This window comes from Trachypithecus francoisi, unplaced genomic scaffold (assembly GCF_009764315.1).
Source record: "Trachypithecus francoisi isolate TF-2019V2 unplaced genomic scaffold, Tfra_2.0 Lachesis_group17, whole genome shotgun sequence".
Taxonomy (NCBI): Eukaryota; Metazoa; Chordata; class Mammalia; order Primates; family Cercopithecidae; genus Trachypithecus; species Trachypithecus francoisi.
This window is the reverse complement of record NW_022681462.1, coordinates 107,028,107-107,041,430: the sequence shown is the minus strand read 5'-3', so window position 1 is coordinate 107,041,430 and position 13,324 is coordinate 107,028,107. Positions and strand designations below refer to the sequence as shown.

Sequence of the window (13,324 nt, the reverse complement as noted above, 5' to 3'; positions counted from 1 at the left end):
CATAGTATAATGTGAACACAGCTTTTATATGCACCGGGAAACCAAAAACATTGTATGACTTGCTTTATTGAGATAGCCACTGATTGCGGTGGTCTGGAACTGAGCCCACAATGTCTCCCAGGTATGCCCGTATTTATGTCATTTGACATATAATTTTGCACGCCAGAAACAGGTATTAAGTGTTAATAACAAAAAGCAATAGGAGTGTTTCAATGCATTCCACATATTATTAAAACAAGATATATATGGTTAACTTTTGCTAGTTTTGCATTAGGCATTTCATTTAAATTAAAATTGGTATATGGCACTCATTCCCTGGTGACAGCACCTAATTTGTCTTTTGTTGATTCAGGAGTGTTCATCCCATGTTCATAAACATTCCATGAAAGCAGCTCAATTTCTCATTCTAATTTTGAAATGATTTGGCAATTTTAACAACATAATATTTAATTTTTCCTTAATATTTCATTGTTCTCCTTATACAGACGAGTAGTCTTTTTTCCAGACCCTATAAAGACGCCCTTGAATCCATTCCAGTTTCCTTTAGAGCAGCATCCTCTCTCCCACCCAACCACAGCCTGAGGGGCGCAGCAATTATCCCATGTCATCCCCGACTTCTGGCCCCAGAGCCCCACATGGTTCAGCTCTGAAAAGGGAGTGTCTGTCTTCTGTGCACTGTGCCCTCCTGACCTGCGTTCTTGCTTCTGGAAAAGCAGCTGCCCGTCACAGACACCTCGGTGTGTGAGTTGCTTGTACATACCTCTCTGACAAAGAAATGTCCTTCTCCACAGCACAAAAATTGTGGGAGGCAAGGACATTTAGTCGCCAGAGGTCTTTCCCAAGAGCTCACTCCTACCTGTCAAAATTCAGTCAGGTTAAAGCATCCCAGCTACTTCGGAAAAGGAAGTCAACTTTATCTAATACCTTATTTTTCGCAATGTTTTCACATTTAGTCACAAAATCATTAGTGACTATGACAGGTCTGGGGCTTTTTCCTGGACCTACCTCCTTCCCTTCTCAGGCTTTGCATCTCACCTAGAAAAGTTTTAGCCTCATGTACTGGTTTCAGGTAAAAAAAAAAATAAAGCCATTCTCCATTTGAAAATGTGACCCATTTATTAGAACTGAAAGGCATCATTACAAAGTGCAAACATTTCTTTGGTAATGAACTGAATACAATGGTCATAAAAAAGGCATTTGGCTGTTGGAGCAGTTAGAAAAGGAAATAAATATGTACATTCCACTCCTGTTCCAGCGATCCCGCACAGGGGCTGCTAGACACGTTCACCCAGGCACTGCCCACTGTTCTGATTACAGAGAGTATCAAACTGATGATTCCGCAGACATTTGGGTTTGAATTACAGAATTTTTTTTTTTGGTAAATAACAGTCAGCTTCCCCCTTTGGCTTAGACAACACAATTGCTTGTCACTGGCCCAGACTGCACATTACACAGGTGTGCTACAGGTGTGCCACCTCAGCACTGAGACCGCAGAGGCCTCCAAGGCACGTAAGAGGCACGGAACACTCGAGAACCCAGAAGCCGCTGTCATCTGAGTGCCTCAGCAACTTACATAACCGTCAGTTTTTAGACGAACTTACACATTTCCTGTTTCACAGAAATCTCTTCCACAATTCGGTCACTACATTTGACTTGCTATTTCAAAAGAAGCCCATATGTCATGAAATGCCAACCAATTTTATCAATCATTTACCAATATGAGGATAAGAAGTCAAGACAACCATTTTTACAGATAAAATCCATGAATCCAACGACCCTCCTCACAGCTGAAATGCTGCCTCTGCCACAGCAACGTGGCAGGCTCGTGCTGGAAGGGTCTGGGTGTCCCCTCGGGAGGACATGCTCCTGGAACACGGGCCGTGCACGAATCACACTAGGCACTGCACGCGCCCATCCTGTCAGAAGGCAGCCGGCCTCCCCCACCCCATGGAAGCCCACGTCATACGCCAGTGCTGGACACCTGCCACCCTGAACTGAAACGGCCGTGACCTCAGGGGCTTCCGCCTCCACCACCTCAGCTGGGCCCTGCTGAGGGCAGGTGGCCCGGACCTTGGTGCCTCATGTGGCCAGCACTATGCCCGGCACACGGTGGGTACTCGGGTCAGCGTGCTGCACTGAAGCTGTGTGTTCGGGGAAATGTTGCACAGAACACAGATCGCTTTCTATTTAGAGAAAAATGGAAGGTTTTGGTCAATGAAAGAGAGACCATGAGGTATGAGAGTTGATTTTCACTGACTTCTAAAAGCACTTTTGCATAGTGGAAATGGTGTTTCTGTCGTATCTAATACTTAAAAAATGGACAAAATTTCATAAAACATCATGCATTTTAAAAATACAAATGAGGTATAGGGATTCTTCTTTTTTTCTTTTTTAACGCACTCACACAATCTGAAGTTAGACAGTTCCCGACACTTGAGCTCCTCCTCCCTTGGGAAGAGCCATCCAGAGGCGACTCCTGTTCAGGACGTGGACGCGACCAGGGCCGGCTGGGGGCCGTGCTGTCAACGCACATGACTGGCCCTCGGCAGGTATCAGATACACAATGGGATGAAGGAGGATTTTCACATTTGGTTCACAACTAGGCAGTATGTATGCAAGTGACAGCTGAAAGCAAACCTGTTTCTAAATGTGGCTTATGAATGTTCTAATCAAGTGTGGAAGGGGCTGACACACGGGGAGTCACAGGCTACACAGCTGCTTCGAGCAGCGGGAATGTTTGTCTTGGGATTAGATGCTGACACGCGGTGAAATGTTACAGAGAGCCCAGAGGAAGGAGGAGTTCAGAGGGTCCCAGGGAAGAGGCCGGGGGCTTGCACTGCAACCTCAGACTGTCCCTGTGAACTCTCTTATAAAAGGTTCTGTTCCATTTGCCAAACACCAATTCTCTTTTTAAACATAGCTTGTGAGGGAACCCCGATTTCGGTGAGCCCCTCTGGCAGCTCCGAGACTCACCCCACCTGCGGGTGACAGGTCTGCCGGCTCCTGGCATCTGAACAAGGTAAGGCTGACATGTAGAGGTATCCTGCTTTATTTAAAAAGAAATGGTGTTGGGAGGCAAAATCAATTTAGGCGCCTAAATGATTCAACTGTGCAATTTAATAATAGCACCAATTTTTCATTGTAAAAGAATTAAATAAAAACCTGAGAAGTCTAACGTGAAGCTAGGACTCCTGCCTGCTTCCCTTCGGGCACCTGCTCCGCCTCCTTCTCCACAGATGCTCCAGTTGGAAGCCTCCTGCACTGCCTTCTGTAACAGCACCAGCTGGACGTTGTCATGAAATGTCGCGAGTTCTGGGTGTTTCCTGGTCTGCAGCCTGCAGCTCCCTGCCATCAGCCACCTGATCTCACAATGGGACAGCAGACAAACTCCGAGGAGTTTCCCAGGAGCCTAGGGCTTCTCCTCCGCCCTCTTCTGTAAGCAGACTGGACAGCAGGCCCCTGGGATGTTCATGGGGACAGCACAGGTGGCAGGGGGGCAAGCTTCCACGAAGCAGGTGACCTGCCCGTCCTGGAGAAGAGAGACGGAGCACAGCCTGTCAGCTCTGGGATGGCCTTCAGGTGAGCACAGTCTGTCAGCTCCGGGACAGGTGTCAGCCATGGCCACGAGTCAGGCCTTGCCCTGAGGCCCCTGCCTTGCCCACTGTGCTTGCCCTGTGGGCATGGGTTTTGTGGTTCTCTGAGGATTTCATAGTTGCAGACAGGTATGAGTTAATGGGAGCCCCCATAACAAGTCTCCCTGAGGCTCCCGTCCCACCCTTCTATCCATGCCCACTATCCTCTCACCCTGAGGGGCCAAGACCGCCAGCTGGGCACATCCTCCCACCTCACACTTGGATCCCCTTGGACTGCGTCTGTGGGTGCACGTTGTCAGGAAGCAGGATGGGACTAGACAAAGAGGAAGGGATAGGGCTTTGCTCTTCCCCAGTCTGCCCTTCCCGAACCTGACCAGCTCAGGGACACAGGTGCGTCCTCTCCCAATGGCCATGGCAAGCGAGGCGCCCGGGCTGGCCTGCTGTCCTCACCATCCTGCCTCCTCACACTATGCCCTGAGCTTTCCACGGAGCCTGGTTCCAGCCAGACGTCTGTCCACTGCCGGCACCAGGGCACACTCCACCTGCCACCGGTCTCCTTCTGTAGGGGAGGGATCGTCCCCCCGTGACCTCTGTAACACCCCCAGCCCTGATGGGAGATGGGACAGGGTCAGCGGCGAGCAGGTCAGTGTTCACCCACCAGCTCTGCAGGGAGGAGCTGATCTGCCCCACTCACGGGTTTCCATGGCACGAACATTCCTGCCACAGCTGGTGGGAGGTGAGGCCAGTACACACAAGCAGCCCCACGTGGCCCCGCACAGAGTAGGGGCTGCCCGCCCTCTGTGGGATGGACCATGCCGTGGTTCTGAGCCTCCTAGCACATACTCTGTGCACAGAGAGCTGGGCTTGCCTGGTGCTTCCATAGGAGTGAAGGAGGGATGGAGGCCGGCACAGGTGGGCGGAAAGGGGCCTGGCCCTGACATCTGGGCCACCCGAGTGGTCACATGGGACTCTCGGACTTGGGTATACCTTAGGGCGTGAAGACAGACCCCGATACTCACTTTGCATTCACAAATGGTGCATGCATCCTTCTTCCACTTGGTGTTGTTGGCGTGAGACTCACCCCCGGCATCCACGCACTCTGTGGTACTGAGCCGTGATTCAAGTTTCTTTATCTGCAGCAAAGCACAGAACATTCATTCACTGGCCCCTTCAGAGTAACAGCTTAGTTCTCGTATTAAAATATGTTATTTCACTGAAAATAATGCCTTAAACAACATTTGAGGAGAATATTTCTCAAGAACTTTTACAGAATCTCCAACGTCCTTATTAGACTGGTGACGGCTGGCCAAAAGCCCCAATGGAAGACGTTCCCACCACTGTGCTGTCAAATAAAAGCCTTGGTCACAAAGGTGACGTTCTCAGAGGACCGTGGGAGCAAGATTCAACCAGAGGACAAGAACGTCCTGCACCTACACTTCCGCCAGAATGAACGACGACCACTCAGAATCCCCGGAGTCAAGTCTGCCTGTTTTCCGAGTAACACCACCACTGGCTTTTGTCTGGAAGCACGGGGCCCCATAACAAGGTGCCCTTTCCAACTGCCGTGCCAGGCACCGGGTGGCAGGAGCCTCCTGGGAGGGTCTCCTTCCTCAGACCCTCTCTTGCATCTTGCAGGGCCGGGGGGCAGACAGGGCGACAGTGGCCGGAAACGCCTGGGCCACGAGGTGACCTTGGGAAGAGGCCACCCGCAGCACAGCACCGAGCCGCAGCAGGGAGTGACAGAAAAACTCGTACCTCATTAAAACCATCCGGATTTGGGGTTTTCTGTCCCCTGCAACTGAAACTAAACTGTCAGTGATGTCTGAAATGAACACAAATTATTTATCGTATCTATCCCAATTCTTCTAATAAGCCTTCTCATAAAGCATGTCCAGCCACAGGTAAGGCTGTCTGCTTTGACCGACCAACGATGCTGTGAGCCACCCACTCACTCATTTCAATTAAAACGTCTTCTTTGATCTCCTGTCAGCCAGAAGTGTGTCGTCCCCAACCTGTGCCGGAGCAGTGTCTCACCTGTGCACACACCATGCTGAAAAAGGTGGACGTCCCCTCACCATACAGCTGGACATCTAGAACCTAACTAGTTACTCACTTTGGGAAATGCCTCAGATACGGCTTCTAAATGAAAGCCATCTTTCCTGCCTGCCTCATTCATTAGCAACTGGCACTTAAGTTACCAAAGCTTAGAACTTTCTAGATGAAACGATGAGGATTAAAAAAAAAAAAAGAGGGAAGCCTCAGGAGCAGTGGCACAAGGGCCAGAGAGCACTTTGGGGTGGCAGCCAGGATGGTCTGCGGAGGCTCCAGGTGACCTGCATGTCACCTCTGTGTCTGTGGCTGACCTGCTTTAATTCACAGCCAGAGAGAAGCAGTGACCACAGCAGCCTGTGTGCGCCTCAGCAGTCACCAAGATACATGAAGGCCTCTGCACACACAGGGTGCAGGCAAATGACCACAGACGGCACGCACCCTGTGCTGCTGCCGGCCGCAAAATCACAAGGGACATCCGCATTTCTCAGACCTAGTGCTGCTACCCTGGGAGCTGCCCGTTCATTCTGAGGGTGGAAGGAAGTCACAGCCCTGTGGACAGAATCAACAACATGGGAGGGGACAGGACATTGGTATTTGCAGACACAGGTGGGGTGGCTGGTTCCCCTCTGCCTCTGCTCTGCTGTCCAGGGTCACCTGTGCACAAGGCCTGCCCTGAATGACCTTGGGGTTCACAGACCCACCTCCCCAGTGGACACCTGGGGCACCCAGGCCTCAGCACAGACCCCAAGGGTCAGTCTGGGTTTGTCTCTGCTTCTCTCCTACTGCCAGGTGGAGCTGAGTGAACACTGCATGCTGTCCACTTGGGCAGCTGTCGGGGGATGTGCACCTGTTCTCTAGGCTGCAGAGGGAGGAAGACCTGCCACACGCTGTCCACTCAAGCAGCTGCCGGGGGATATGCACCTGGTCCCTAGGCTGCGGAGGGAGGAAGACCTGCCACACGCTGTCCACTCTGGCAGCTGCCAGGGCTCGTGCACCTGTTCTCTAGGCTTCAGGAGGAGGAAGACCTGCCACACGCTGTCCACTCTGGCAGCTGCCAGGCTCGTGCACCTGTTCTCTAGGCTGCAGAGGGAGGAAGACCTGCCACACGCTGTCCACTCTGGCAGCTGCCAGGGCTCGTGCACCTGTTCTCTAGGCTGCAGGAGGAGGAAGACCTGCCACACGCTGTCCACTCTGGCAGCTGCCAGGGCTCGTGCACCTGTTCTCTAGGCTGCAGGAGGAGGAAGACCTGCCACACGCTGTCCACTCTGGCAGCTGCCAGGGCTCGTGCACCTGTTCTCTAGGCTGCGGAGGGAGGAAGACCTGCCACACGCTGTCCACTCTGGCAGCTGCCAGGGCTCATGCACCTGTTCTCTAGGCTGCGGAGGGAGGAAGACCTGCCACACGCTGTCCACTCTGGCAGCTGCCAGGGCTCGTGCACCTGTTCTCTAGGCTGCGGAGGGAGGAAGACCTGCCACACGCTGTCCACTCAAGCAGCTGCCGGGGGATGTGCACCTGGTCCCTAGGCTGCAGAGGGAGGAAGACCTGCCACATGCTGTTCACTCAAGCAGCTGCCGGGGGATATACACCTGTTCTCCAGGCTGCAGAGGCAGGAGGACCTGCCACACGCTGTCCACTCTGAGAGCTGCTGGGAGACTCACACCTGGTCTCCAAGCTGCAGAGGCAGGACGACCTGCAGCTGCAGGGGATGAGGCGGCAGGCATAGAAGCAGTCAGGGTACCTCTCCCTGTGGCTGGGGGTTACCTTGGGGCTACACTAGGAGATGACGGAAGTTCCTCCCAAACCTAAGGGCTCAGACTCCTGTGAGTAGGAAAGGAGCTGTGCTTACAGGTTAAATGTGCTGCAGACAGCCAGGACCCGCACACCCTGGGAATCCCAGCCAGGACCCGCACGCCCTGGGGATCCCACCTACACCAGCGGAGTGAGCGCGCCTCCTTTTATTTAGCTATAGCTCTCAATCTCCACCCCCTTAGGTAACATCCCAGAGATAACCCCACCACAGGCACTAGAGAAAGCAGAAGTTCGTTCCTGGGATAGGAAGGAGAGGACAGAACTCATTTCTGCAGGATTTCTGCAGAGCCCGAGAAGAGCCCCATCTGAAAATCCCTGTGGTCGTACCACAGACACCAGGACTTTCCTCACACCCGGAGAGGCTGGATCGGGTGTGGAAGACTGAACTGGAAATGCCTCCTTAGCACGCCCTGGGAGAGATGATTCCGAGTTATTCTTGAGTAAGAGGCTTAAGAACAGGACTTCATGTTTGAACTCTCCTACAGCATCCTAATCCTGTGTTCCCTCCAGCAAGGTCACCTGGCTGGCAGTCCCACGGCTGTGACACAGACTGCCCCTGCCTGGTGACCCCCATCTGCTGGGAAACCCAGGGACACCAGCGGCACATGGTCCAGCCCGACCCAGCATGCAGCAATGACACCCCGGGGCTCCAGGGTCAGGGTCCCGTGTGGGCAGCTGAACAGTCGCCTGGGAGTAAAGCGGCATCCCCAGAAGGTTGGGGCAGGGCTGTGCTGCTGCGGAGTCTTGGACGGGGGGACACAGGCCCCCAGGCACCTCACCTGTGTCCTGAGGTCTGTGATGGTCTTCTGCATTTCCAGAACAAACTCTCTAAAGTCATTCGTCCCGGGTGTGTCTGAGCGTGTGCTGAAGGCTGAGGTGCTGTTGCTGAGATGTTCCCCGTGTCTCCCAACACTGTGGTGAGGGGAAAGGAGGAGGAGGGAAATGTCATCTCGGCAGGTCACACAGGGTCTCATTTCAAGGTTTCCTGGGTGTGCACCGCCCCTGAGGCTCTGAGCGGGCAGCACAGCAGGACGCAGGCTGCAGCCTGGCCCCCAGTGCCCCGGGACGTCCCTGCCAGGAACCATCCTCACCACAGGCCCACAACAGGATGCCAGTCCTACTGCCCGATGCCCGCGGTGTGAGGGCCCCGCTGTACATCAACTGACCTCAGAGACCACCATACCTGGGTATTGTCCGTGGTCTTGTTTTCTTGGTCGGCTTGTCCTCCTGGTAGCTGAACTCAAGAGACCGTCTGCCTCGGAAATGATAGGAAAAGGCATTGAACTGCCCCCTGGTCCTACAGTCTAAAACGGAAGCACAAAGCAGAATGTCAGCTCTGAAGGCTCTGACCTCAGGGAAATAAAGCACATCCTGCCAACTATGAACAGTCTTCACTGGCTGCCCGTGGAGCAAACTGTGGCACCTTTAAATCAGGCAACCTGGCAGCTGGTCTGCAGCTCTTACCCTCTCCTGCCCTGAGGGGTCAAGCCTCTTTCCACTGTGCCCCTGCCCTCGTGACCTCACGGCACCGGCCGCCCTGAGGACAGCTGGGGTACTGAGGAGGCCCACACCACCCACCACGCCATAACCACACCCTCGCTGAGTTCCCTCCACCCACAGACGGAGGCTCAGCCACTCTGCCTCGGAGATCAGAGTCTGCTCGTGTCTGGAGGTCCCTCCCCTATGGCCAGGTGACAATCTGCACTCTGGAGTGCCTTAAAGTTATGCTATACTACCTGCATCACACTGCCAGCCCCACTGCCAGACAAGAGGCGGGCCTGGCCCTGCTTCTCCTGAATGTAGCCCAAATGCCTCCCTGCCTAAGTGTGGCTTCCTTCTCAACCTGTGGTGGACTGAGAAGCCCTCAGTGCTACACCTCACCTGAGCCCTGGGTGAGTGAGGGGCCCTCAGTGCTGTCTCCCTCCTGAGCCCCAGGTGAGTGAGGGGCCCTCAGTGCTGTCTCCCTCCTGAGCCCCAGGTGAGTGAGGGGCCCTCAGTGCTGTCTCCCTCCTGAGCCCCGGGTGAGTGAGGGGCCCTCAGTGCTGTCTCCCTCCTGAGCCCCGGGTGAGTGAGGGGCCCTCAGTGCTGTCTCCCTCCTGAGCCCCGGGTGAGTGAGGGGCCCTCAGTGCTGTCTCCCTCCTGAGCCCCGGGTGAGTGAGGGGCCCTCAGTGCTGTCTCCCTCCTGGGCCCCGGGTGAGTGAGGGGCCCTCAGTGCTGTCTCCCTCCTGGGCCCTGTGGACACACCATCTAACGAAGTGATGGGGTGTTTAGTCTGTCTTGTACATCATCCTCACCCAAGAAAGCTGTGGCAGAGAACGAAAGTGAAGGGCAAATATGGACCTTTGCAAAATGCTAATGTCTCAGGAAGCCACTGAGTAGAAATTCTATGAGAAGAGAAGAGGCACGTGCAGCATAAACCTCAGACCCACGCCAGCTTTCCTGTCTCCCGTGAAGGGCGGCCGGCTCCTTCTGGTCTAGTATTTGCCTGATTGGCTGGAAAGAGGCCGGGAGTGTCTTCAAGACAGAGGCCTAAAGTCCCTTCTGCCCCCAGAGCAGAGCCCATAAACAGTCCCGCTGAATGACCTGCTGTTTATTTCCACATTAACTAGGCAGCTTCTGAGTAAACCCAGTTGGCTGGACCCCTCGCTTATTCCACCCACAAATTGTCTCAGAAGCAGAGAAGAGTTTCTTGAAACGGCTCCTGGGCACACAAATACATCCTAAAACAGCAGCTGCCTCCCAGACTACCGTAGCCCCTCCCAGCAACACCCTGGGGACAAGAATGAGCCTCACTGGCAGGCCCACCCAGGGCTGTGCAGGTCTGGGGTCGGTCCCCGGTAGAATTCCAGGACGACAGGGAAGCAGCAGGGCCAGGACACGGTCCCAGGCACTGTGGGGTCCCTGCCAAAGCACCCATCAGCCCCAACCCCAGAACTCTTTGATGGGACCCCCATCCCTCCAGGATGGCCATCTCCTCCTCACGCCCCAGGGCACGGCTGGGCCACATCTGCTCAGCGGCCTGGCCTGCACCTGCTCTGTGCTGCCCAGGCTGGCCAAGCCAGGAGCAGGCTGGCTTCCCGGACCCAGTGCAGACGCCACACAGCACTTGGTGGAGGCATCAGTGAAGCGGATGACGAAGAGTTGCACCTCAAGGATGTTCATTTTAAATGTGTCTTTTTATTTTTATTTATTTACTTTTTTGAGACAGTTTCGCTCTTGTTGCCCAGGTTGGAGTGCAATGGCACGATCTCAGCTCATTGCAACCTCTGCCTCCTGGGTTCAAGCGATTCTCCTGCCTCAGCATCCCATGTAGCTGGGATGACAGGTGCCCACCACCACGCCTGGCTACTTTTTGTTATTTTTAGTAGAGACGGGGTTTCACCATGTTGGTGAGGCCAGTCTTGAACTCCTAACCTCAGGTGATCCGCCCGCCTCGGCCTCCTGAAGTGCTGGGATTACAGGCCTGGGCCACCGCCCAGTCCCCACTGTGTCTTTCTAAAAAGTTTAATTGAAAAGTAAATAGAATTGACATTTGGTTCTGTCAAATCTGAGTTCTGTTTTCATATTTTTCTGCTGTATTTAAATATGGCTTTTGGGGTAAAATAAAAACAGGTAAAGTTTATCAAGCATTCTCTAAGCTGTGTCAGCTTAAGGCCATGCCTGTTATTTTAAGAGAGAAAAGTATCCGGAAGAAACAATGTCAGCAATTGCTTCAGGCAGTTAAGCCTCTCCCACAGTGCCCCTGGGCGGAGGAGATGCTTGTAACGTGAGGGGAACAAAGACTGGCTTTAAAGATGAAGTCTTTCAAAGGACTTTGGATTTTCTTAGCAAAAGAACAGAAAACCTGGCTGCGATTCTTAATAAGCAGCTAACAGGGGCCTGGTAAAGTTACCAGAAAATGGTTTTTGCATCATTGGCTTTTCCTAATCATTTTCAACAGCACAATTTTCTACAAACAGAACACATTTGCTACCATACTTGCAGAAAAGTATTTTGAATTGGATAAACCAGTGAGGATACAAAACAAAAACAAAAACAAAAACAAAACAACAACAAAACAGATACAAGTTTCCGACAGATGTAATAACAAACATGTAAATGATTTGGAAAATTGGGTACCTAGCAAGCATACTTTTATTTTTTATGTGAATTCTCCTATCATATATACTCCCCTGCATGTGTGTGTGGGTAGTGGGGCGGGGGCAGATAAGGAGGCAGATGCAGAATTAGATCACACACCCACCACACACACACCCACCACACACACACCCCACAGGTACACACACCCCACAGTCGCACACACACACAGGCACGCGCTCTCTTAGAAGCTGCTAAAACACAGCTCTATTATCAATGCAAATTTCAACACTTACTAAATTAAATAAGATCTTGGCCAGAACTATTACTTCAGGAAAAATGAGGTGGTGGAGAATATGTCTACAGTATCTGAACTTTGTGTCTCTTCTTAAACTACCAAGTGTCCACAGACACCACAAGCTGCACAGAGCGCCGGGTGAGGCCAGGGTCTGGTCCCACCTCCCCGTCACGCTCACCGCAGGCCCCCAGATCCCCCCATGGTGGTGGGACCCGCTTCTCTCACCACAAGAGTGAGCACTCCACAACTTGGGTTCTAAACATCCCCAGTTTGGTATTTTATGGGGCTCTGATCATAGTTTGAATAAAGCCAAAATGATGTTCAAATTAGTAATGGAAATGGAGGTTAACCAAGGCTGGGCGTTAGGAATGCAAAGCAGGAACTCAGCCAGGAGAACCATCGCCGCACTCAGCAGGCCACTGACGCCTCTGCAGGGAAGGGGACCTGGCGCGCCAGGGCACGAGTGCCAGGGCTGTGGGATTTATGTCAGGGCAAGGCACGAGTGCCAGGGCTGTGGGATTGATGTCGGGGCAGGGCACGAGTGCCAGGGCTGTGGGATTGATGTCGGGGCAGGGCACGAGTGCCAGGGCTGTGGGATTGATGTCGGGGCAGGGCACGAGTGCCAGGGCTGTGGGATTGATGTAGGGCAGGGCACGAGTGCCGGGACTGTGGGATTGATGTCAGGGCAGGGCACGAGTGCCGGGACTGTGGGATTGATGTCGGGGCAGGGCACGAGTGCCGGGGCTGTGGGATTGATGTCGGGGCAGGGCACGAGTGCCGGGGCTGTGGGATTGATGTCGGGGCAGGGCACGAGTGCCAGGGCTGTGGGACTGATGTCGGGGCAGGGCACGAGTGCCAGGGCTGTGGGATTGATGTAGGGCAGGGCACGAGTGCCGGGACTGTGGGATTGATGTCAGGGCAGGGCACGAGTGCCGGGGCTGTGGGATTGATGTCGGGGCAGGGCACGAGTGCCGGGACTGTGGGATTGATGTCGGGGCAGGGCACGAGTGCCAGGGCTGTGGGATTGATGTCGGGGCAGGGCACGAGTGCCAGGGCTGTGGGATTGATGTAGGGCAGGGCACGAGTGCCACAACTGTGGGATTGATGTAGGGCAGGGCACGAGTGCCGGGACTGTGGGATTGATGTCAGGGCAGGGCACGAGTGCCGGGACTGTGGGATTGATGTAGGGCAGGGCACGAGTGCCGGGACTGTGGGATTGATGTCAGGGCGTCCCTCAGCTGCAGGGCTCCCGACGCCGATCATGAGGCCACCTCCTACCTGCAGGGCTCCTCACGAGACACTTTACAACACCTATCTTCATTCATTTACGTTACAGATATTTAAAACATTCAGTATAATTTTTTAAAGAAAACCTGATATATTTGATATGCTTCTTTCATATTTTGATTTTTGTCTTTTATCTGGCTATACAAGTACTGTAAGCTAGACATACGTTAGGTTTTAAGGAAAACTTAGGGGCACACCTTGCTGAAGT

General features: G+C 53.5%; 1 protein-coding gene across 3 annotated transcripts in view; it reads right to left on the bottom strand.

Moving 5' to 3' along the window:
• Positions 1 to 1,093: 1,093 nt before the first annotated feature.
• PXDN (peroxidasin) overlaps positions 1,094 to 13,324 on the bottom strand; it is a 111,141-nt gene continuing 98,910 nt past the window's right edge. For all 3 annotated transcript variants that reach the window (XM_033176690.1, XM_033176691.1, XM_033176692.1), the window contains 4 exons: positions 8,638 to 8,758; positions 8,234 to 8,366; positions 4,613 to 4,726; positions 1,094 to 3,529 (listed from right to left, as the gene is read on the bottom strand). In XM_033176690.1, the coding sequence (XP_033032581.1) occupies positions 3,410 to 3,529; positions 4,613 to 4,726; positions 8,234 to 8,366; positions 8,638 to 8,758 (488 nt within the window). In that variant the 3' untranslated portion in view covers positions 1,094 to 3,409. The remainder of the gene's footprint in view (positions 3,530 to 4,612; positions 4,727 to 8,233; positions 8,367 to 8,637; positions 8,759 to 13,324) is intronic.